At 37.4% G+C, this 26024-nt stretch overlaps 2 protein-coding genes across 2 annotated transcripts; one reads left to right on the top strand and one right to left on the bottom strand.

Moving 5' to 3' along the window:
* Nucleotides 1-1057: 1057 nt before the first annotated feature.
* Nucleotides 1058-1423, bottom strand: LOC138880889 (uncharacterized). Its single transcript, XM_070161073.1, has one exon. It carries the CDS (start codon nt 1421-1423, stop codon nt 1058-1060), a length of 366 nt encoding a protein of 121 aa, XP_070017174.1.
* A 3541-nt stretch (nt 1424-4964) lies between these two features.
* Nucleotides 4965-8691, top strand: LOC138880888 (uncharacterized). Its single transcript, XM_070161072.1, has 6 exons — nt 4965-5396; nt 5490-5864; nt 5898-6233; nt 6306-6423; nt 7424-7856; nt 8160-8691. The coding sequence occupies exons 1-6, from the start codon at nt 4965-4967 to the stop codon at nt 8689-8691; spliced, it is 2226 nt and encodes a 741-aa protein (XP_070017173.1).
* The last annotated feature ends 17333 nt before the right edge of the window (nt 8692-26024 follow it).

Below are 26024 nucleotides of genomic sequence, written 5' to 3'. Positions count from 1 at the left end.
CTCAATATAATATCCATTTCGGCGGATATCTTTAAAACTCAACAAGTTCCTCTTGGACTTGGAGGAGAACATTGCATTCTCGATGATAAGTATTGTTCCCTTAGGCAGAGTAATAGTAGTTCTTCCAGAGCCTTCAATTAATTTACTACTACTAGAAATTATAGTAACATCTGCCTTCAATTAATTTACTACTACTAGAAATTATAGTAACATCTGCCTTACACATACTTAAATGAGAGAAATATTTCTTCTCTTTGAATATTGTATGTATCGTACATGAGTCAACTAAACAAATATTTTTATAATTAAACTTTGATCCAAGTTTTCTTTTTGGGATATTCATATTTGGTTCCCATGGTTTGACATACAAAATATATGATAAATACTAGTATTTTCAGAGAAAAGAAAAAGAAATAAAGTTAAATCAATAATTTAATAACGACCCTATAATGCAATTTTGAGCAAACTCTGATTATGATACAAACAATTACATAGCTAAAAATAATACAATTATGAGTACACTACACATATAAATAATACAACTACAACAAATTTATTTACATGTATAAGTTATTTACATGATGTTGTATTAATACATAACTTATAGACTTTATATTAATTTATTGTTAAATTAATGCTTTGCTATATAATATTATAATTAATTGGATGAATGATAGCGTAAAAACAAAATTAACTGTCACTAAAGAATATCGTTGTTCCAGTATCAATGCGTACCCCAACTTTTTTCACTGATGCATATTGCTACATATTAGATGTAGAATAATCTATGTACTTCACGCTCATGCATATTGCTTTTCGGTCTGTATGCCATTTGTAGGAATAAAATCTTGTGCAATGAATACTGTGGGTAATATGCTTTCAGGCTCTTAGCGTATGTACTTTTAAACAATATTAAAATGAAGAAAGATAAAGAGGATATGCGACTTCGGTTGTCTCCACCTTTTTCGGTTACAAGATCATATTGGAGGCATGAAATGTTGTGAACATTTTTTCAAGCATATCATAGTCAATGATATTATCTCCACAGAGTTTCAATTTAGAAGTAATTCTGAACATCGCAGACAGAAACAAACTTAAAGTCTTGGAGCCTTAGATGAGCCCAATCATATCGTGCTTGTGGAAGAGTGACCAACTTTAAGTTGTCATATCTTTCCTTTAAATCATTCCACAAAACAAGTGGATCTTTGACTGTGAGATATTCTATTTTCAACCCTTTATCAAGGTGATGGCACAAGAAAATCAAGGCCTTAGCATAGTCGTAGGTGGATGCTTTAGTTTTGTCTTTAATGGCGTCTCCAAGACTCATTGCATCTAAATGGATTTCATCATCCAACACCCATATCATATAGTTCTTGCCCGAAATTTCAAAGGCAACGAACTTTCTTTTCATAACATCAGTCATAATTAAAAGAGGAGAAAAGTTATACCTTAGTCTTTGATAACTAGGGATTCTAGTCTAGTTTATGCTCCTTTTTGCTTGAGTTTTGGACTAAAATGTGTGCAAGTATTCCCCAAAAGCTAACTTGTTGTGCTTGTTTGCAGTGTTTGGTCAAAAGGAGACAAGGATGTCATAACCAGCTCAAAAAGGAGTGAAACCTGCACAAGTTCAAAAACAAGTCAAAGCAGTGCTACAGCATAAAATCCATTGCGACCGCAGAAGACTCACTGCGACTGCGGTCCTTTTATTGCGGTCCGCGGTGGCAAGAATTCAGAGAGTTGACATTTTTGGAATTCAATCTACCGCGGTCCGCTGTGATTTTATGCGACCGCGGTGCCTCCACCGCGATAGCGGTCAGTTTATCACTGTCCGTGAGAAGAAGTTCAGAGGACCTGCAATTGATCCAAAAGCTGAAGACTACGGTCCGCGGTTGATTTACCGCGACCACGGTAGCCTCATCATTGCAGCGGCCCATTTTTCACTGTCAGCGGTACATTCGCCAGGGGCATTTTTGTTTGGAAAATTTAGCCGTGTATAAATACTTTCTTTTCATATTTTTAGATCATCTGATCAGTAGTGAGCACGTGAACGATAACTTTTTCCCATTTTGAGTAATTTTGTAGGTTACTTAGCAATTAATCTTAGTATCTTATCTTGTAATTACAATTTATGGATTATTCTTCATCTCAATCTATGATTTCTTCTTCAATTATGAGTAGCTAAACCCATTATCTAGGATTGTGGCTCAACCATAGTGTGGGTATTTAATGGGTCTTTTATTTTAGGGCTTAGATGTTTATGGGTGATTGTTATTTGGCTTGATTTATGCTTTCTATGTTGAATTAGTGGTTGCAAATATTAATTTGTGTCTTTTTGACTTAGGCGCTTCTTGAGAAAGAGAGACTAAGTCTAGGAATTTCAGGCCAACAAGGACTTTGGGTGTATTCAAGAGATTGATAGCCCCAATTAAAGGGTTAAACCTAGAGATAATAATACCTGACTTGAGCCAACATTTGCTTGCACAAATTGAACACCCAATTGGGCTTGAGAAAGCCAATTAGGGCAAAGTCACTCTTACTACCAAGAGGTGTAGAGTGAGTAGCTTCATGCATTCGCTATAGCATGATCCCAACTATAACATTATTGCCCTACTTCCTAGATCCTGTTAGATACTCACCTAGGAGTAAGTCACTTCCCTAGTGCCTCTTTACCCATTTAGAAAACACTAAAACTATATATACTTAGCGTAATTCTGCACATCACTAGTATAAAATTAGAAGTAACAAACAAACAAACATGATTGGAAGTGTAATCAAGAGCACTACACACTGCTAGATTAGATAGAAATCCAACTCCAAACATTGTATTAGCTCTCTATGAATTCAATCCCGACCTTCTCGGGTAAAAGCTGCATCGACCGCTCTTGCCACTCTATAGTGGTGTAGGGTTGGACCCGATCACTTTTTGGTATCGTTGTCGGGGAGCTAATGGTTTTGGCTATCTATCTAAATAGTTATGTGTCTTATTTTTCTTTCCTTCTGTGGTACTAATTTGTGTGTGTCGATAATTCAGGTACAAAATGGCGAACAATAACAGTGACCCTCTTGGAAATGCTATTCTGGGGGAGGAGTTAGATGACAATATTTTTAATTATGAGGTACTTGTAATGCCTTAAGATCAAAGGAGAGGCTGTCAGGATAATGATAATGTCCCAGACCCTCCCCCGCCACTTCCAAGAGTGTCTCCTCGGGTTCTTCCAAACCAAGGATATGCTAGTGCAATTGTCCCACCCCGGATCCAAGCTAGCAATTTCCAAATTACAAATGTGATGTTGACTTTGTTGGAGCAGTGAGGGTATTTCACAGGTGCTCCCCATCAGAATGCTTACAAATATCTTAAAGGCTTCGTGGATACCTGTTGGGGAAGCAAGCAAACAAATGTGTCAGAGGATGCACTTCGGTTAAGATTGTTCCCATTTTCACTTTGAGGGAAAGATTTGGACTGGCTTGAAAGGCTTCCCAACCATTCCATTACTACTTGGGATAATTTGGCGGACAAGTTTATAGCAAAGTTTTTCTCTCCAGGGCATATGGCAACTTTGAGAGATGAGATTTTGGCCTTCAAACAGGAACCTAATGAATCACTTCATGAGATCTGGGAGAGATATCGGACAATGGTGAAAGAATGTCCGAACAATGACATGACCGAAGTAATGATTCAGCAGACATTCTATTGTGGCATTAACACAACCAATCAGTATGTAGTGAACCAGCTAGCAGGGAAAATTTTATGAACACACCTTATGATCAAGAGTGTAAGATATTAGATGAGATGGAAGATACTTCCTCGGCTTGGCAAAGTCGAGCCAATGTGCCACAGGGTGACCCCACTGTCAACAACTTGCACAAAGAGATCCATGATCATGGCCAGGCAATAGCAGAGTTAACTACCCCAATGAATCAGTTAGCGAAAGATCAGTTGCAATAGGTTCAATCTCCTAGACAAGTAAATGTTATGGAAGGTGTCAACATGTTGGTCAATAAGAGGCGACAAAGAGGTCAACAAGGTCAAGGTAGTCCGGATCAATATAACCAAGGTAGTGATGGGTTCAATCAAGATGAGGGGTATGATGAGCAAAATGAAGAAGTACAATATGTGAACAATTATCAAGGACAAAGGGGCAATACTCCTAATCAACAACAACATTAGAGATCCCAAGGTAATTGGGGGAATAAAAACCAACAAGGCAATAGAAACTGGGGGAACAACAATCAAAATTGGGGCAACCTGAACAATCAAGGTAACTGAAGTGGCAACAACAACAATTGGGGAGGAAACAACAACCAAGGGGGTTGGAACAATGGCAATCAAGGAAATCGGGGGCAAGACTTTCAAAGGCCTCTGATACATCAACAACCAAATAACCCACCTTCATTTCCGTCCCAAGGTCCTAGCCCATCAAACAATGAGATGGGAAGGATCGAGATGATGTTTAGAAAAATGATGAAGAAGAATGTCGACTCCGATGCCCAGTTGGCATCTCACAATACTTCAATCAGGAATTTGAAGGTTTAACTTGGATAGATTTCAGTCTTTGAATACTTACCCTAAGGGGGATCTACCTAGTGATACGGTAGTAAACATTAAGGGTAGGAACAACACCGGGCATGCTGTGGTGGTGATTACTAGAAGTGGTCGAGGTGGTGATGTGAATACCTCCAAGCAAAAGGAAATTGTGAGTGATGAGATTCAAGTGCAAGATAATGATGTTACTTTAGTTGATGAGCAAGTGAGAGAAGAGAATGTGAATGCGGAAGTGAGGATTGATGTTCATGATGCTGAGGTGGAGACCCAAGATGATGTGAACCCGTCTAGGAAACACGTAATAGACATACCGGAAATGGTAGTTCCCAAGGCTAAGGCTCCCTTGCCAAGGCCTCCTCCACCTTACCCTCAAAGGCTTGCGAAGCAATAGAATGAGAACCAATTTAGAAAATTTATTGACATGATGAAGAGCTTATCAATCAATGTTCCTTTAGTGGAAGCTCTTGAGCAAATGTCGGGTTACGCTAAGTTCATAAAAGACTTGGTGACTAAGAAGAGATCCATGGATTGTGAGACCATCAAGATGACTCACCAAGTAAGTGCAATTGTGCACTCAATGGCTCCAAAGCTTGAAGATCCCAGCGCTTTCACCATCTCGTGTACCATTGGGAGCGCTAATTTTGCAAAGGCATTGTGCGATTTTGGTGCAAGTATCAATTTGATGCCTTACTCTGTGTTCAAAACTTTGGGTATTGGGCAACCGAGGGCTATTTCAATGAGGTTGCAAATGGCGGAAAGAACTATGAAGAGGCCGCTTGGTATTATAGATGATGTTCTTGTTCGGGTGGACAAGTTCATTTTGCCCGTTGTTTTTGTGATCTTGAATTGTGAGGTAGATTATGAGGTTCCGATCATATTGGGAAGACCTTTCCTTGCAACTGGGAAGGCCTTAGTTGATGTGGAAGCAGGGGAACTCACCTTCCAGGTGGGTGATGAAAAAGTGGTCTTTCATGTTTGCAAGTCAATGAAGCAGCTCAACAATACTGAAGTGTGCTCTTTCGTGGATCTTGTCATAGTAGTGATAGTTGATGATACTAGTGCAATGATCAATTTGGAGGACCCTCTAGAAGCGGTATTATTGAACATTGATGTAAATGAGGATGAAGGTCGGGTGGAGTGTGTCAATGCTTTACATGGAATGGGCTCTTACTCTTATGAGCCTCGGAAGCTCTCTTTGGATCTTGAGAATAGGAAGACTCCACCAACAAAGCCCTCAATCAAGGAACCTCCCATGTTGGAGTTGAAGTCGTTGCCTCCACATCCTAGGTATGAATTCTTAGGCCCTAGTTCAACTTTTCCAGTTATTCTTTCCTCTTGTCTTAATAACATGCAGGTAGATGCCACATTGGCGGTGCTCCAAAAATGGAAGAAGGCAATTGGATGGACTTTAGCTGGTATCCGGGGAATAAGCCTCGTCTTTTGCATGCACAAGATTATTCTTGAAGAAGATGTCAAGCCCTCTGTGGTACATCAGAGGAGGTTGAATGAGGCTATGCAAGAAGCTGCAAAAAAGGAGGTGATCAAGTGGTTGGATGCAGGGGTTGTGTACCCCATCTTGGATAGTTCTTGGACTTCGCCGGTGCAATGTGTGCCAAAGAAGGGTGGTATAGCAGTGGTTACCAATGCACAAAATGAGTTGATTCCCACTAGGACTGTCATCGGATGGAGAGTGTGCATGGATTATTTCAAGTTGAATGTTGTGAACATTTTTTAACACTTTTCATTGTCTTTTCTTCACCAGATTCTAGATAGACTTGCTAGGCGTGCCTTATACTATTTCTTGGATGGGTACTCTAGGTACAACCAGATTTTGATTGCTCCAGAAGATCAGGAGAAAACCACCTTCACGTGTTCGTATGGTACCTTTGCCTTTTCTAGGATGCCATTCAGGTTATGTAATGCACCAGCTACATTCCAGCGGTGTGTGATAGCCATATTTACCGACATGGTAGAGGATATTTTGTAGGTGTTCATGGACGATTTCAGTATTGTGGGTGACTCGTTTGATGAATGTTTGAAGAATCTTGACAGGGTATTAGCATGGTGTGAAGAGACCAATCTTGTGTTTAACTGAAAGAAATGCCACTTTATGGTCGATGAGGGCATTGTCCTCGGCCATAAGATCTCAAAAGAGCGGCATAGAGGCGGACAAGGATAAAATCAAAGTGATCTCAAAGCTTCCTCCTCCTACTCAGTCAAGGGGGTTAGAAGTTTCCTTGGTCATGCGAGGTTCTACCGAAGATTCATCAAAGACTTTTCTAAGGCAGTGAATCCCTTGTGCAAGTTATTGGAAAAAGATGCCAAGTTCATGTTCAATAAAGAATGTATAAAAGCTTTTGAACTTCTCAGTAAAAATTAACAACCACTCCTATTATTATTGCACCAAATTGGAGCTTACCTTTTGAGCTCATGTGTGACGCAAGTTATGTTGCGGTAGGAGAGGTTTTGGGTCAAAGAGTGAATAAGATGTTTCACCCAGTGTATTATGCAAGCAAAACAATGAATGATGCTCAAGTGAATTACACGGTGACGGAAAAAGAGTTGTTGGCTATTGTGTTCACAATGGAGAAGTTTAGGCCTTATCTCATGGGTTCCAAGGTGATAGTTCATATCGACCACGCCGCACTCTGCTACTTGATGACTACGAAGGATTCCAAATCTCGGTTGATGAGATGGGTCTTATTGCTTCAAGAGTTTGAATTGGAGATTGTGGACCAAAAAGGGTGTGAAAACCAAGTGGCGGACCACTTGTCCGCTTGCAGGAGGAGGGGAGGCCCCGTGATGGCCTCGAGATTAATGATTCATTTATTGATGAGCAACTCCTCTCTGTGTCTGTGAATAGTATGCCTTGGTTTGCAGATATTGCCTATTTCCATGTCACTGGTGTTGTTCTGTATGAGCTCTTTTCTAACCAAAGGAATAAGCTTAAACGGGATAGCTTGGACTACTACTGGGATCAGTCGTACTTGTTCAAAATCTGTAATGATGGTGTGATCCAGAGATGTGTTCTAGATGAGGAGCAATTGAGTATTCTAGATGCTTGTCATTCCTCTCCCTACGGTGGTCATCATGGTGGGGCAAGGACAGCTTCAAAGGTGTTAAGTTGTGGTTTGTATTGGCCCACATTGTACAAGGATGCAAGTGAACTAGTGAAGAGATGTGATGAATGTCAAAGAGTGGGTAGAATTTCAAAGAAGGATGAGATGCATCTCACCACTATTTTCGAGGTTGACATATTTGATGTGTGGGGCATCGATTTCATAGGTCCGTTTGTAAGATCTTATGGCAACACGTATATTCTTTTGGTCGTTGATTATGTTTCAAAATAGGTTGAGGCCGTTGCTTTACCCAACAACGAGGCCTAGAGTGTTGTGTCCTTTCTCAAGAAGAGTATCTTTAATCGGTTTGGCACTCCTAGATCAATCATTAGTGATTGAGGGTCTCACTTTTGCAATAAGGCATTTGACACTTTGCTTGAAAAGTATGGTGTCAATCACAAGGTTTTTACCCCTTACCATCCTCAAGCTAGTGGGCAAGTTGAAGTCTCCAACCGGGAGATCAAGAGTATATTGTCAAAGACGGTCAATGCAAATAGGACCGATTGGTTAAAGAAATTAGATGATGCTCTTTGGGCTTATAGGACTGCTTACAAGACTCTTATTGGCATGTCTCCGTACCGGTTGGTATTTGGGAAAGCTTGCCATCTACCGGTCGAGTTAGAGCATAAGGACATGTGGGCTTTGAGGAAGTTAAATCTTGAATGGGATGTGGCAGCAAATCTTTGGGTGGAGCAGCTTAATGAGCTTGATGAATTCCGGTTTCATAACTACTCCAGTTATTCCTTGTATAAGGACAAGATGAAGTACCTTCATGACAAGTATGCTCATGGCAAAGAGTTCAAAGTGGGTGATTTGGTTCTCTTGTTCAATTCCGGGTTACGACTTTTTTCGGGTAAGCTTAAATCAAAATGGAGTGGACCTTTTGAGGTGGTGCTTGTGACTTCGTTTAGTGTTCTTGATTTGAAAAACAAAAATAGTGAGATCTTTAGAGTTAGTGGGCATAGAGTCAAGCACTATCTTGGCAAGTTTGATGATAGCCATGTGGTGGGAATGATCCATCTCAAGTGATTGATGGTAACCTACGTCGTGCAGCGAGTTAAATCAGACGCTTCTTGGGAGGCAACCAATGTGTTTTTCTTTATATACTTCTTTCAATTTCTTCTTAGTGTAGGATTTGTTTTTGAACTAACTGGTTGTGAGATATGTATAGGGATGTTTGATGCAGTGCACGACTAAGATGGAAAAATGTGTCACTCTCTGAAGTTTGGATCGCGGTCGCGCTCTATTTTTCACGATCCGCGGTGGCCTTATTGGGGGGGCGGAATTTGATTGTGGTTCGCAATGCTAAATGGTCAAAAGTGGAGGCTCTATGAAGTTCTAATCGCAGCCACAGTGCATTTTTCGCGGACCGCAGTGAGTTACCGCTGTCACGAAGCATTTTTCGCGACCCGCGGTGGTCTCATAGAAGCAGCCCTTCTGAGTTTCACAATCGCGATATGTGGTGCATTTACTGCGCCGCGGTAGGTAAGAATTAGTGGGTCCCAGGTTCTGTCTATAAATAGGACCTCAGGTCCCTCTTTTATACTTATCGCCCTTTGCACTCTCAATCACTATAGACTACTGTTCACTCACGCACTAATTTGCACAACACAAGAACTTAGCTTCATCTGTATTGCATCTCACTTCTGTTAATTCAAATCTACCTTTAATCTTTAATTTTTTTTTATTTTCTTTTTTCTTTTAATTTGTTGTTATTACTTCTTCTTCTTCCTTTTTCTTTTAATTTTTAACTTAGGATTCTATAATGCTAATTAGATTAGACTTTAATTAGTCAGAAATAGTAATTAACTACCTAGTGGGTTGATAATATGTTTATTAATACTAAAATACACGAAAAATTAGAAACCCTAGGTGTTGAGCCCAAATTTTACCTTTGCAGTCTATGGTAGTTTTTCCGCGGTCACCTATCTTTTGAGAGATTTTCAAGTCTTGATAAACCCAGTCTGTAGTGGCATTTTTTGCGGTCTGCAATGGCATTTTACGCGGTCCGCAATGCACTTACTGCGGCCGCACTCCATTTTTTGCGGTCCGCGATGCCAATTAATCAGAGAGTGGGCAGTGTGATTCCCACCTCTCCGCGATCCGCGGTTGATTTTTTGCGGTCCACTATGCAGCCTTCGCGGCCATAGTGCATTTTTCGCAGATAGCGGTCTGCAGTTCTGCTTTACACTGTCAACTACTTTTCGGCACTGCTTATTCCAATCTTTGCACTAACAAATTCACCTGATATACTTGCAGACAATGGTTAAATCCAGAGGCAGTGGTGACAAACAAAAGGGTAGAGCAGAGTCCTCCCGGGGTAGGAGATGACGCATGATCAAATTGACCCCAGCAGCTCGGAAAGCAATTGGGGAAACCAGAAAATTCATCAAAGCTGCAAATAGAGCTGCTTCCCATTCTGAGGGAAGTGAGTACTTGCCCTCCCGGGAGGCATCTGAGTCTGATTCAGTGCCGGAATATGTACCTGACTTCCCAGAGAGGCATCGTTTGAGAGATTTACCTACACCTTCGGCCTCTCCTACTGCTCATGCTTCAGTTCAGATTTCTTCTGAGTTGTCTGAGGGCTCAACTGAGAGCGGTGATAGTTCAACCTCACCTACACCTTCATCACCTGGATAGGATGTAGAGGCTGGGGTATCGAATAAAGAGGGAGGGGGTGTTCCCTAACCCGAGGGTATGGAGAGAACTAGAAACCCCAAGGTGTGGCAAAAGTCGTTCGTCAATGAGCTAGCGTATCACAAGTTCCAAGAATGGAGGCCTCTAAGGTCGCTTATTATTGAGCGCCAGTTCATAGAGAGGGATCTCTTGCCACACAACCCCAATGTGAAACAACAATTCAATGAACATGTGGGGTAGGATTACTTCACCAGCAAGGTGTCAGAGGCAAACGAGCACTTAATCAAAGAGTTTTACGCCAATGCTTCCCACATCAAGAAGGATACCAAAGTGACTAAAGTGCGAAACTTGAAAGTTAAGCTTGATGGGAAGACAATCAATGAGTACCTGGGCTTTCCTGAGGAGGATGAATCATTGTACTTGGAGAAATTGGCACTTGATGAGGCATCCCGTCCATGGTTAGCATCATATTTGGCTCTCCCGGGCACCACCCCAGCATGGTTGACATCAGGAGTTGCAATTTTGAGAAAAACTCTAAATTTTGAGGTGAAGGGGTGGGAGACTTTTGTATGCAGCAGGCTGGACCCCACTACTCATGAAAACTTTATGCCGGTCTCCCAGGTGATATTAGTGGCGTCTATTATGGTAGGGTTCCCGATCAATATCGGGAATGTTATGTCTAGGGTGATCACTAGAGTGGTCAATGAGGGAGACAGATCATACCCCTTCCCAAATTTCCTTACAATGTATTTGGAAGACCAGTATGTGGAGAAGAGGAACTTTAGCGTGAAGGTGAAACCCAAGATGCCCTTTTCCTGGTACAGCCTCAAGGAGGATGACAACCCCAAAGAGAAGGATCCTAAAGGCATAGCCGTTACTTTAACTGGCCAATATGAAGAGCCAGTAGTAGCAGTCACTTCCTCTCAGCCTTCCACTGCCATACTAGAGCCTGCCACCTGACCATCTACTTCCACTCCTCCAGATATTCCATCCTCCTCAGCACACCCATTGACTGCCCACAGATTGAACCAAACACTCTGCAGTATCAACAACTGGATACAGACAGCAACTTCTAAGTTGTTTGTACTTTCTAGTTCAGTGGCAGCGCAGTCAGTGCCCCCACAACCACAATTGCCAGCTTCGGTAGAGGAGACTCTCAAGGAGCTTCTGGACAACCAGAAGAAGCTCCTTGATAACCAAAAGTTGATAATGGATGCTCTTGCTAAACAAGGAAAAACACTAAAGGAACTGAGCAAATACACAAAGAAGCTGAAACATACACGGGCATCGAAGGAGTCGGTTAAGGAATTTAGGGGTGAAGTGGAGAAGATGAAGGTAGTTGATCATTTGCCTTTGGATCTGCTATTGCATGATCAGCCTCCAGCAGCTGAGATAGAGTAGGTTTCGGAGTAGGAGCTTGAGAGATCTCCAAAAAAGAGGAGGATGATCCCCCAGGTGGACGATGTTGAGATTGAGTTGGCAGAGACAGAGGGTTCTGCTTCTGACTAGCCACAGGCTCCTGGGACAGCTGATCCAGCTACCCAACCACAGGCTCCCGGGACAGCTGATCCAGGTGTCCAACCATAGGATCCCGTGCTACCACAGGACCCCATGCATACGGAGGATCCATAGGGAGTTTTCTTCACTCTCTATCTTTCTTTTTGAGCTTATTTTTGGTTAGTCAGCATTGAGGACAATCCTAGCTTTCATTTGAGGGGGTTGCCCTACTTGGATTTTTTATTTGATAGTTGGATTGTAATTATGACACTATTTTCTTTCTTTATGCTTATTTTTCACTTTTGGTATGTATATAACTTTACTTTTTATTTTACTTTTTGTTATTGATTATTGTTTGGTCTGTATATAAAGTTACTCTCATGTATATATTTTTCCCTTCTTATGTATATTTATCTAAACCCCCTTTTTGTACATATTCAGTTTACTTTCCGCATTTTACTTCATAGCTTCTTTTGCAATTTTCTTAATATTATAGCTTCTTATTTCATTTGATAGCTTCTTTTTCGGTTCATAGCTTCTTATTTATCAAGTTTAATTGATCAATAAGCCTTTGGTTTTCTTAATGTCACGGTTCTTTCCAAAGGTGGAGTTTGTGTGAACTGGGTGGCTCTTCCCGATGATGGATGGCATGACAACCTTCTTAAGGGTTTGAGTCAGTTTTTTTTTTCGTTTTGGTATAAATAGTATAGTTAGTAAGTAATAGTGCCTCAGGCAAAGCTTCACTTGGGCCTAACACATTTACCTTTGACCTTATGGTTAAAAATAAATTATTGTGTATAGGATGGTGATAGTTGTGACCTTGAGACTTTTGAGTTGGCTAAACCATCATCGAGTGGTTTCTCGGAACCATTTGTGTTGCTCAAATCTTAGCTAAGGTTGTTGTGGGCCCTCGACTCTGTTTCTTTAGCAATCATATAGCTTGTGTGGTGAGGTATTGATTTGCAAGTCCAAGTCTCATGCCAATGAGTCTAGAACTTGCCCTGAATATTTGTCTAGGCGAAATCCTAAGTGTAGCTCAGCTTGAGAAGTGATTATAGGCTCTCCTTGATCCCAAGTGAAACTTGAAAATATCCATAGCCTACAAATAATATTATCGCTAGTCAACTCCGTTGAGCCTTAGCCCTTATTCTTTCAATAGCCATGATACAAACCTTTATCCGTTCTAAAATGATCCTCTCTTGGCACCCTATCTTTCCTTAGCACAAGGCAAAAACATAAGTTTGAGGGGAGAGACGAGGAATGCAAAAGTGATAAAAGGTACAAAATGAAGAAAAGGAAAGAAAAAGAAAAAGAAAGAAGCCAAAGATTCAAAAAGAAAATGAACAATGTAGAAGAAATGAAGTGTTTCAACAAAAGCAAAAGATGAAAGGCATGAAGAGATTAGAAAGGAGAAAAAAATTGAAATGAACAACAAAGAGTGACAGTGTGTCTCTCTAGCCCCTAAAGAAGAAGTAAATGACTCAAAGAGTCAAGAAAATGTGTGCCAAAATTTACAAATAAAGTGCTTAAGGGAAGATGAAACCTTCTTAAACCAAGATATCCTACCCTGAACCAAAATCCTTCATTACATTCCCACAAAATCCCTATATGATCTTGAGTTGAGTGAGCTTACATTAGTGGTGACTCACATAAGGTGCAAGCTTATTATACTTAGAGCCGGACTTGTGGCCTTCCTTTGAGAGATGAGTGTATTTTTCCACAATCCTCATTCTGAGTGCTACAATCTAAAAGTGAGATTTGCTTATGGAGAGTTGAGGAGTATAAGTTTGGGTTTCACAGCGGCCAATGTAACAGAAAGAGTTTTCTTGATGAGTTGAGTCAACCCTTGATGCTTTTGTGTCGCACTATAGCCATGGTACTAAAAGTATGTGTATTGTTGATAATGCATTTGAGTTGAGGGTAATTGTTAGTCCAAATTGATTCTTGATGAGGTTACTTTAGAACAGCTGAATTTTCCTTTCTTTATCTTGAGGGGGTGGGAATTACTTTAATTGCTTGAGGACAAACAAAAGCTTAAGTTTGGGGGAGTTGATAACTAGGAATTCTAGTCTAGTTTATGCCCTTTATTGCTTGAGTTTTGGACTAAAATGTGTACAAGCATTCCCCAAAAGCTAACTTGTTGTGCTTATTTGCAGTGTTTGGTCAAAAGGAGACAAGGATGTCATAACTAGCTCAAAAAGGAGTGAAACATGCACAAGTTCAAAACCAAGTCAAAGTAGTGTTACAGCATAAAATCCACCGCGACCACAGAAGACTCACCACGACCGCGGTCCTTTTATTGCGGTCCGCAGTGGCAAGGATTCAGAGAGTTGGCATTTTTGGAATTCAAGCTACCGCGATCCACGGTGATTTTATGCGACCGTGGTGCCTCCACCGCGACAATGATCAGTTTATCGCGATTCGCGGAGAAGAAGTTCAGAGGACCTGAAATTGAGCCAAAAGCTGAAGATCACGGTCTGCAGTTGCCTCACCGCTGCAACGGTCCATTTTCTACTGTCAGCGGTACCTCTGTTAGGGGCATTTTTGTCCGAAAAATTTAGCTGTGTATAGATACTTTCTTTTCAGATTTTTAGGTCATCTGATCAGTAATGAGCTCGTGAACGGCGACTTTTTCCCATTTTGAGTAATTTTGTAGCTTACTTAGCAATTAATCTTAGTATCTTATCTTATAATTATAATTTATGGATTATTCTTCATCTCAATCTATAATTTCTTCTTTAATTATGAGTAGCTAAACTCATTAGCTAGGGTTGTGGCTCAACACTAGTGTGGTTATTTAATGGGTCTTTTATTTTAGGGTTTAGATGTTTATGGGTGATTGTTATTTATCCTGATTTATGCTTTCTATATTGAATTAGTGGTTGCAAACACTAATTTGTGCCTTTTTGACTTAGGCTCTTCTTAAAAAAGAGAGACTAAGTCTAGGAATTTCAGGCCCATAGGGAATTGGAGTATATTCAAGAGATTGATAGCCCCAATTAAAGGGTTAAACCTAGAGATAGTAATACCCGACTTGAGCCAACATTGCTTGCACAAATTGAACACCCAATTGAGCTTGAGAAAGCCAATTAGGGCAAAGTCACTCTTACTACCGAAAGGTGTAGAGTGAGTAGCTTCGTGCATTGGCTATAGCATGATCCCAACTATTATATTATTGCCCTAAGTTCTAGATCTCGCTAGATACTGACCTAGGAGTAAGTCACTTCCCTAGTGCCTCTTTAACCATTTAGAAAACTCTACAACCATATATACTTAGCGTAATTTCGCACATCATTAGTATAAAATTAGAAGTAACAAATAAACAAATATGATTGTAAGTGTAATCAAGAGCACTACACACTGCTAGATTAGATAGAAATCCAACTCCAAACATTGTATTAGCTCCATGTGGATTCGATCCCGACCTTCTCGGGTAAAAGCTGCATCGACCGCTCTTGTCACTCTATAGTGGTGTAGGGTTGGACCCGATCAGGCTTCTCAAAAAGCTTCTTGAGCCCGATAGAGTCTCGTGCTGATAACGTGTAATAAAACAATAAAAGAAGAACAACAATATTGTAGAGAAAGAGAGAGGAAATTCTTATTGAATTTTGGGATGATTTACAATGGAGTAAGACCCCTCTATTTATATGGGAAAAATGACTTAGCCACAAAGTAAAACTCTCTAAAAGATAGACATTCACTCTAATTACAATTCTATTCACAACATGTTTAATAATTTATTATGTGAAATCGAGCATTACATACTAGCTTGCAATATTTTAAAAGGCAGGGGCGTGAGGCGAGGCATTTTACCTCTGACGAGACGAGGCGTAAGCCCTGAGATATGGGGCATAAGTCCCACAGATCTTTAAAGTTTACTAATTTAAAGAATTTTAAAATAGTACAAAATAAAAATAATTATAAAAATTACATTAAAATCACAAAATTATGACCAATAATCTATTAAAAATATTTATAGATTATAATTCAACTATGAATAATACAAAAAAGTATGACATATATCATAATATGCAAATTAGCTACAATGTCGTTACAGCTTAAACATCAAAAGTAATGTATTCGATGCGAAATCTTATATGTATTTCTTAAGGAGTAATGAATCTTGAAAGAATTTCGATATTATACTTTGATTTTTTTTTTTAAATACTCCTTTTATTTAATATGCTTTCTATTTGAAAGATAATTTATATAAAAACATAATTCACAATTTAAATATGATTCTCTAGCATCATTTATTTTTAAGTTTCAACAAGTTAATAAAGTGACACATAATTCACCATACTATACCATGATAACTAATTATTTGTAAATAGCTACTAGCTAATACTGAGCTATTAAATTAATAAGTATTGTATCTCATAAACGGGGAAAAACTAATATTTAGAAAAAAAAATTATAGACTATTATATAATAAAGACATAACAAAAGTTAATAAATAAATATTTTTTAAATGAAAGATCTATTTAAAATTTACTATCATAGCCACCTTTGTGGATAATGTGCAATAAATTTTTTTTTAGTTATGACATAAAATACTCTCAACTTAATGATTTATAATTAAGAAAAAAGTAATTTTGAATAGTCAACGATTTATTAAGAAAAGTTGAGGATTTAGAAGGTTAGTTACACACAATTACATAAAGTTCTATTAAGCGAGCTCAGTACGTTGGGCATTGGGCGTGTCCGAAGCGTAAGCCCCGTTGGACGAGACATAAGTCTCACGGAACTAAGTCTCACACATAAGTCCAAGGGCGTTTTACGAGTGCATTGTCCCAAGGCGAGTCCAATTCTGCCTTTTAAAACAGAGCTAGCTTGCACGGATTCAGTATGTTAAGATATGTACCCTTTATATACGTGACTGGAACTCATAGCATGACATACATATATATATATATATTCGGGTCATTTTCAAGAAGGCAAGGTTGGTTCACAAGTCAAGAAATTATTTGATACAAAAGAAAAAAAAAAAATGAAAGATGAAGGTAATAAGAATATGGGATGGGGATGGAACTGACTTCCTGATATTGGTGGCTCTTTCCAAGTCATATATTTGTTATGGTCAATACTACAGGCTGGAATAGCTGGACCTTTCATTCCCTAGTTTTGTTTTCTCTTCGGGTCATTTTCAAGAAGCCAAGGTTGGTTCACAAAATCAAATTTTAATAAGGAAACAAAAAAGAATTTCAATACGTTAAAAAATAACACAACTTATTGGCAAAATGATTTGGCCAATGGACATTTCTATTTTCTATTGTCAGTTTCTGTAATTAATACTACAAAAGAAAATGACATAAATAGATCTTGATTACTTAAATGCTTTTATAAAGGGCGGCCGTACGTATTTTTGTCTTTCACTTCATTAAGAGAAAGTGTTATGGCTCTTTTTTTTAGTATAAAAAAGAAAGTATATTGTTCTATTGTATTGTACCATATTGTTATTTTAACTTATAAAAAATGTATAATAAGAGAATTTTTATACTTTTGATATAAAGTTACCTATTTAGTAGGTTACCTATCTTATTTTAAAATGGGGTTTTGACACAATTACCCACAAAAATAAAACTATTTACTTTTGTCTACCCATTCATTTTTCTACTCATAAACTAATTACATTTCCTACCCATAATAGTTTTTGTGAGGAATTTTTTCTTTATTCTTCAATTCTTTTTTATTTCTATGTTTCTTTTCTTTTTCTTTTTTTTTCTTTTCTCCTTTTTTTCTCGTTTTCTTCTTCTTCTTTTTTTCTTTTTTTCCTTTTCTAATATCATTTAACTTCTTTTTTATATTCTTTTTCTCTTCATAATCTAATTTCATTTATTGTTTTCACTATTTTTTATTATTCTTTTTTTATATTATTACTAAAGAAAAATCAAATTGGGTACCAATTAAATGTAGCTAATACAACCAAAAAATAACTAACATATGATACCAGTATAGTATATAGCTATACCAATAGGGTATATAATTGTACGCAAAGAGGTAAAAAAATTTAATTCAATTATTATACTGAAATAATATCAGTTGTCAATAAAAATTTCAAAAAATTCTAAAAGGATCTAATTGTAAGAGTATACTGTTACAATATATAGCATACTATTATATATTTTTTTGCTGTTTCAATTTGCCCCTCATGCTGGGTAAAAGCTTAAAGCAAATTAAAAGGGAAAAGGCAAGTGAATTTACGTGTAATAAGTATACTATTATAGTATATTGTATACTATTACAGCATATTATTACAGTATATTGCATATTATTACAGTATACTATAACAATATATTGTATACTATAATAGTATACTGTTGCAGTATAACTATATACTCCTATAGTATATTGTATACTATAGCGATATATTGTTAGGTAACTGCGTTCTTCTTCGATTATTACAATATACCGTTGCAGTATATTGTAAACTATAATAGTATACTATTGCAGTATAGCTATATACTCCTACAACATATTGTATACCGTAGTGGTATATTGTAGCTGTGTTCTTCTTCGATTTTCAGCTGAGAATTTTGATCTCAATCACCTCAAATCAGCTCCAAATGCTATCAAATTTGAGTATGAACTTCATAATGAACTATAAGCAATATTTAACAGCACCCACTTTGAATCAAACAAGAAATCTCCAACTGGTGGAGCTCACAACAGGAGATCAAGCTTGAATTTGAGTGATTGAAGCAAATTCATCCCATCTTGAGCTACACCATTCAATCTTGGGAGTGAACTTTTCTCTTCTGAAATTAATCTTGTCGATTTGCCATATTCCTGAATGGAATTGATGTGTTGTTGTGTTTGTTTGTATATTTCTTCAAAATCTTTTTTCACTTTTTCTACTTCCTCCACCACCTCGTCCATTCGGGGGTTTTGCAGAGTTGAGTCCTAGCTCTTTTAGCAAAGAAAATTTTGGGAATTTTGGGAAAAGAAATGCGAAGAAGAAGAAGAAGAAGAAAGATCCAAAAGAAAGTTTTGTTTAGTTCAGGAAAACGAAAGAAGATGAACTTTTTCTTCTGTTGAGAACCTCGTCTTAGCTAGGTGTTACGGTGAAAATAACCGAGTAAATAGTTTGGGCCCTATGGATAGGAGTAATAAATAGTTTGTGTCTGGGCATTAAAGGGTAAATAGTTTAGAATTAATGGGTATAAAGTGAGATTTTCTCTTTTAAAATTAAAACTTCACAAACCCTAATTTACTAATGTTGTGATTGCTTACACGATAATTAATAATGAAGAATTGTAATGCTACAATTAATAATAAAGGAATTGTTATACATGAATTACTTATTTTAAAACAGAAATTTGTTTTTAAACGGTTTAATTCTGGCATTGCTAATATATGTATTGTAATTTCATATTCTATTCTGTATAAAATTATATATAAATTCTCCCATATTTAATACAGATAATATTATTTAATACTACTAACCAAATATTGTGTTAGTTATGCAACAATGTTTTTTTATTTATGCAACCAATCCAAACACTATTGGTTTATGCTAAGATTAATTATTCAAATACTTTAATCAAAACGATCCCTAAATAAAATAGAAGAGCAGACAACTGAGATTAAATCGGCTATTATTTAACTATGATCCCTAAGTTAGTTAATCCGGTATGAGTTTATGTTGTAGGGAAAATTATTATTGTTATGATAACTATTAGCAAGATGATACGTCAGCTCTTACGTGTTCCAGATTAAATAAATTGCTTCACCTAATTTAGATAAGATTTAAGATATTTGAAATTAAAGATTCTTAATTTTATTTGTATTATACTACTAATGTTTTTAAGTTGGGATATAATGTGCCCTCTTAGTTTTTCGATAAAATGGAAATGCATGCGTTCTGCGTATATTCTCTAATTATATGCATGAAATATACTTGGATTTTTTGTTAACAAGATAATCCCCAAATGCTATTTTTGGGTGCGTATAGGGTAGACTCCGCTCCTGTTTAATAGTCCGCAAACCTCAAAGGAGGGCAAACCTCACTAGGTAAGCTCCGTGCGGCGAGCTCGACCGATGAGGTATGCAAGTTGGTTTCGAACCTAGATCTCTTAATGTATACTTGGACTTTTGTTATTGTACTTTTGTGATTATATCATTATTTAGAGATTATATATAATATTGTTGAGTTGTCCCACATCGGAGGGATTTGAGGTCCTTGGTCTCCTTATATAGTTTGGGCAATCCTCACCTCATAAGCTAGCTTTTGGGGTTGAGTTAGGTCCAAGGTTCATTCTTATCATGGTATCAGAGCCAGGCTCATCCCAATTATTGTTACCGATGTTGGGTCCCCATTTATGTTGTCCACCCTCCAGAGGGCTGGGCGTGAGAGGGGTGTTGAGTTGTCCCACATCGGAGGGATTTGAGGTCCTTGGTCTCCTTATATGGCTTGGACAATCCTCACCTCATAAGCTAGCTTTTGGTCCCAAGGTCCATTCTTATCATGGTATTAGAGTCAAGCTCATCCCAATTATTGTTACCGATGTTGGGCCCCCATTTATGTTGTACATGCTCCAGAGGCCTGGGCGTGAGGGGATTGGGCAATCCTCACCTCATAAGTTAGCTTTTGGGGTTGAGTTAGGCCCAAGGTCCATTCTTATCAAATATGCTTTCATGTGATATAATTTTCGAGTTCGGAATTTAGTCATTTTAAGTTATTGAGTTCTAAATTAATAATTTGCACATATTTAATGGACTTCTTAAAACAAGTACAATATTTAGACCAAGGTTACTGGATTCGACTGAACCCGTAACTCATAGGCTAATTCCGCCCCTGAATATTTTCTACACAAGATGGAAGCATAAGAAATTAAATGTTATTGATTCTTCGATAGAGTATAAAAAGGGAGGAGGATATGGAAACTAAAATTTTCTCATATTATATTCTATACAAGACGGAAGCGTAACTGCGTAAGTAGCATAAAATCACGCTGAGATTAATTGCATAATCGGGCTAAGAGCACTTTGCCACAAGAAAATAATAAGTAATTAACAATTATCAATAATGGGTATCAATTTAGATCAAATGTGAAAGACAAAGACTTCAAGTTTACACCACCTGCTAAGTGCATAATCCACTTATCCACACTAGAAAACAGTAAAATTAAATAATAATTTCAATTATATTATAGATATTAAAGTAGATCAAATGTGGAACCTGGTAACGCCGCCCTTTGATTCTCAAACACTAATCTCCAGTAAAGTAATTTGGATATGTTAATTAATTTAATAACGTTTGTTTTTAATAGATTCAATCACCTTCAACACATTATTTAATTGTTCGCTAACGCTATGCATGAAATTTTTGTGCAGGGGAATATTGCTTTTCATGTCCAGATGGCGTGGTGATAACTTACTATGTTAAAACAAGATTTATATTAATTTTTATGCTACAAGTTTGATTTTAAAAGCTATAGCTAATATGACTATAATGATCAGTGACGGTTCAACCAAATTGGTGGGTTAAAGTAAAATTTTAATAAAAGACCTTAATTCATATATTTTTTTATTTAAATTCTGTTTTTATCAAAATTCTATTTTTGTAGCTTATAATGGATTTCTTCTAATATGTTTTTTCAATTAACAATATAGCTAATCAATCATATGGCTAAATAGTTCTCTTTTATTTTTTAAAATAAAAATCTTGTAATTTTCACCTTAAAATATTGAATAATTCTTTAAAAAGGTTTCCATAGAACCTCAACGTACTATCAACAAAATATGGGGCTCCAAATTTTGAGAGCTAAACCCTTTGCTTTAGTTGCTTTGGCCTTGAGCCGGCACTGTCAGTAGCGCTGACTCGGAGTTATAAAAATATTTAATGTTATGAGTTTTCATTGAAATACTGTTTTGCTAAGAAAATAAAATTTGGCTAAACATGTGAAGATGCAAAATCAGAAGAAGAAAAACTGTCACATTTATTAGCTGAAAACTATAATAGTCAAATAATAACAATAAATGATTATTTAGGCTATGGGTAAACCAAGTACTTATATATGGATTAGATTGATGAGCATGAGATAGAATTGAAAATCTAGAGATTAGAACCAATTGAATAGGAATTCATTGAGTTCTCCATGTTTAGATAAAATAATAGTTTGTTAACTTGGAATTGATTTGATAAAAGAAGAATATGGATAATGGACAACCCGAAATTGACGAATATAGAGGGGTAAGAAGTTTTAATGGTTTTTAACCCATTTCAGTAATCGCATTCGAGCTTTGATTAATTTGAATTTGCACTCGACTTTAGTTAAGGGTAAAAAGTATTTATCACTCCACCTCAATTCTGATGTGCGGGAGCAAAAATTTAACATGCAATAAACTTTACATTTGGAATAATTCGACATGAGTACGTAAAATAACTTCTTAATAGATCTATTTTCAACTACAATATGTTTTGAAATCATCTTTTTTTATACTGATTACATTCTAGTCTATTTGACATAGTTGGACTCGACACAAAATTTAAATATATCATAATATTTATTTAGTTATAAAAAATTATTAAGGAAATATAAAAAATTAAAAGTATATAATTTATTTTAAAACAAATTAATAAAAAAATAGTGCCAAATAAAATAGAACATACGGAGTACGTAAGAGGAAAGTTATTTCATATTTTACTGTATATGCAATTTCATCTTCATGGATGCAAATTCTCCACATCAATATCATGTTTAAAAAATTAAGATAATTACATTAGTAAAGTCATGAGATTGATGTTTGTTCTGTTGTTGGTCTTTGTTGTCTAAAAATAATGTATTAGTTTAGTTATGTACTTATCCGCTTTTTGTGTATTTAATTGTGGTGATCCGAAGGGTCATCTTTTATTTTAGAATTCGAATTCTTGTTCCGAGACCTTAAAAATCTCATTTTATCTCTCATCAATTTGTGTGCGCAGTCCGGACGTATATCCGGAAAGCCCTTATGTAAAAAATTTATGAAATAATGATTTTTTGCCTAAAAAGTTATTTTTATTAACTTGGTCAACGTTTTGGGTAAACGGATTCGGACCCGTATTTCGACGATCCCAGAAGGTCTGTAGTAAAATATGGGACCTGGGCGTATGCCCGGAGTCGAATTCCGAGGTCCCTAACCCGAGAAATGAATTTTTGAAGGAAATTAATAAGACTGAAAATGTAATAATTTAAAGGATTTGATCTTGTTGGTATCGGGCCCGTATTTTGGTTTTGGAGTCTGGTACATGTCTGTTATGATTTAAACCTTATCTATGAAATTAGGTGAAAAATGGAATTGATTTGACGTGATTCGAACCTTTGGTTGAGAAAATAGAAGTTTTGAAACTATCTTGAAAATTGATGCAATTTGGTGCTAAATTCATAGTTCTAAGTGTTATTTTGGCGATTTGATCGCATGAGCAAGTTCATATGATGTTTTAAGACTTGTGTGCATGTTTGGTTTGGAGTCCCGATGGCTTGGGTGAGTTTCGGATAAACTACGGTGTGTTTTGGAACTTAGGAAAAATTTGTTGGTATTGCTGAACTTGTTGCGGACCTCTGATCTCGCATTTGCGAGGTCATGCATCGCAATTGCAAACCCTGTAGGTTCCGCATTTGCGAGGCTTCCATCGCAATTGTGATTAAAAGCTGGGCCAGGCAGTCTTCACATTTGCGAAGATTCTTCGCATTTGCGATGTTATGTGGGGAGGGGCAGTGATCGCAAATGCGATCATTTTGTCGCATTTGCAGAGGTTCCTGTTCGCAATTGCGAAGGCAACAGGGGTGTGAAGGACCTCGCTTTTGCGATGGTTCTTCGAATTTGCGAATTGCGAAGCTCAGGTCACAAATGTGACATCTACAGCAGATAACTTTGGACTTAGACGAGATTTTTCATTCATTCTCCCATTTTTCAAAACCTAAACTTTAAGAGGCGATTTTTCAAAGGCTAGTTCTTCCCCAAATCATAGGTAAATGATTTTTAACTCATTTCTTTCAATCTTTTACTTCTTTTCACAAGATTTCATCCTAGAATCTAGGGTTTTTCATGGTGGAATTGGGAATTTTTGGGTAGAACTTAAGAATTTCGAAATTTGGGGGTTTAGACCTCAAATTGAGGTCGGATTCTAAAACCAATTGTATATCCGGACTCTGGAGTAAATGGGTAATCGGATTTTGGTCCGAATTTCAAGTTTTGACCAAGCGGACCCGGGGTCAGTTTTTGACTTCTTGGGGAAAATTTTGGGAAATCTGTAATTATTCATTGGAATTGATTTCTTTAGCAATAATTAATGTTATTAAGTTGATTATGACTAGATACGAGTAGATTAGAGGTGAAATCGAGAGGTAAAGCGGTAATTGAGCTTTGAATTGCCTGTTGGATTGAGGTAAGTGTTTGGTCTAACTTTCGCTCGAGGGATTAGGGATCCCCAACTTAATTTCTATGTGAAATTCCATATGCGTGGCGTATAGGTGTGGTGGCGAGTACCTATCCGCTGCCAAATTATTTGTTTAGCTTGTTCCTTTCCCCGTTTCTAATATATTGTCTTCTTGTCTTAACTGCTACATGCATATTGATGCTTCCATATCTAATTGCTTCTTGTTAGGCGTTGTTTTCTTTATTGAATATATTGATTGTTCTGTAGTTTTATTGTATTACGTTATTGGTTTAAGTTGGTTTATTGGTGTTTCATGATACATTTTGGTTGGTCTCGCTGTGTAGTAATAATGGAGTGACGTTTCATAATTGTATAGTCTCTGTTTGACTTGGTTCGAGGTTTAAATATTGTGGAGGGTTTTTGAGCTAAATTGTGAAATTTTTATACTTATTTTGTGATTGGTACTGATATGGTGGGATCCGGTTGCACGCCGCAACAGGAGGAATAAGGGTGAATTGTGATTGTCTGGTAGATCGGGTTGCGCGCCGCAACAAGGAGCAATAAGAGTGGACCGGTGGGATCGGGTTTCATGCTGCAATATGAGGAATAAAGGTGATATATTGAGGAGTAATAAAGGCGGACTAGTAGGATCGGGTTGCACGCTGCAACAAGGAGTAATAAGGGTGAATGTTCATATTGTTACTGATTATATGGTGGGATCGGGATGCGCGCCGCATCATTTTATTGTTTATGTGTTTTTCCTCTATTGTGGTTCTATTCTGTAGCATTGTAACTCTCATAAGGATTGGTTATAGCTGAGTACTGGCAAGATAATTGAGTTCCGTATTTATTTTTACTGCAAATTATTGTTCCATTTCGTTCCGTACTTCCTTTTGCTTTATTATCAACTGTATGCATGTTATATTGTGAATGCCCCTCCTTAGCCTTGTTACTGCCTCGTCGAGGTTAGGCTCGGCACTTACCATTACATGGGGTCGGTTGTACTGATACTGCACTCTGCACTTTATTAAGTTGATTATGACTAGATACGAGTAGATTGGAGGTGAAATCGAGAGGTAAAGCGGTAATTGAGCTTTGAATTGCCTGTTGGATTGAGGTAAGTGTTTGGTCTAACTTTCGCTCGAGGGATTAGGGATACTCGACTTAATTTCTATGTGAAATTCCATATGCGTGGCGTATAGGTGTGGTGGCGAGTACCTATCCGCTGCCAAATTATTTGTTTAGCTTGTTCCTTTCCCCGTTTCTAATATATTGTCTTCTTGTCTTAACTGCTACATGCATATTGATGCTTCCATATCTAATTGCTTCTTGTTAGGCGTTGTTTTCTTTATTGAATATATTGATTGTTCTGTAGTTTTATTGTATTACGTTATTGGTTTAAGTTGGTTTATTGGTGTTTCATGATACATTTTGGTTGGTCTCGCTGTGTAGTAATAATGGAGTGACGTTTCATAATTGTATAGTCTTTGTTTGACTTGGTTCGAGGTTTAAATATTGTGGAGGGTTTTTGAGCTAAATTGTGAAATTTTTATACTTATTTTGTGATTGGTACTGATATGGTGGGATCCGGTTGCACGCCGCAACAGGAGGAATAAGGGTGAATTGTGATTGTCTGGTAGATCGGGTTGCGCGCCGCAACAAGGAGCAATAAGAGTGGACCGGTAGGATCGGGTTGCATGCTGCAATATGAGGAATAAAGGTGATATATTGAGGAGTAATAAAGGCGGACTAGTAGGATCGGGTTGCACGCTGCAACAAGGAGTAATAAGGGTGAATGTTCACATTGTTACTGATTATATGGTGGGATCGGGATGCGCCCCGCATCATTTTATTGTTTATGTGTTTT

This window comes from Nicotiana sylvestris, chromosome 11, assembly GCF_000393655.2.
Source record: "Nicotiana sylvestris chromosome 11, ASM39365v2, whole genome shotgun sequence".
Classification (NCBI taxonomy): Eukaryota; Viridiplantae; Streptophyta; class Magnoliopsida; order Solanales; family Solanaceae; genus Nicotiana; species Nicotiana sylvestris.
Note: the sequence above shows the minus strand (reverse complement) of the source record. Positions and strands in the feature narration are given on the sequence as shown.

Bases quoted from the DNA above. Each gene is read 5' to 3' on its own strand.
- LOC138880889 (XM_070161073.1), bottom strand. From the start codon at position 1,423: ATGACTGATGTTATGAAAAGAAAGTTCGTTGCCTTTGAAATTTCGGGC.
- LOC138880888 (XM_070161072.1), top strand. From the start codon at position 4,965: ATGATGAAGAGCTTATCAATCAATGTTCCTTTAGTGGAAGCTCTTGAG. The intron at 6,234-6,305 runs GTGTGCATGGAT...TTTCTTCACCAG, and splicing joins GGACTGTCATCGGATGGAGA to ATTCTAGATAGACTTGCTAG. The intron at 7,857-8,159 runs GTATATTCTTTT...CAATGCAAATAG, and splicing joins GTAAGATCTTATGGCAACAC to GACCGATTGGTTAAAGAAAT.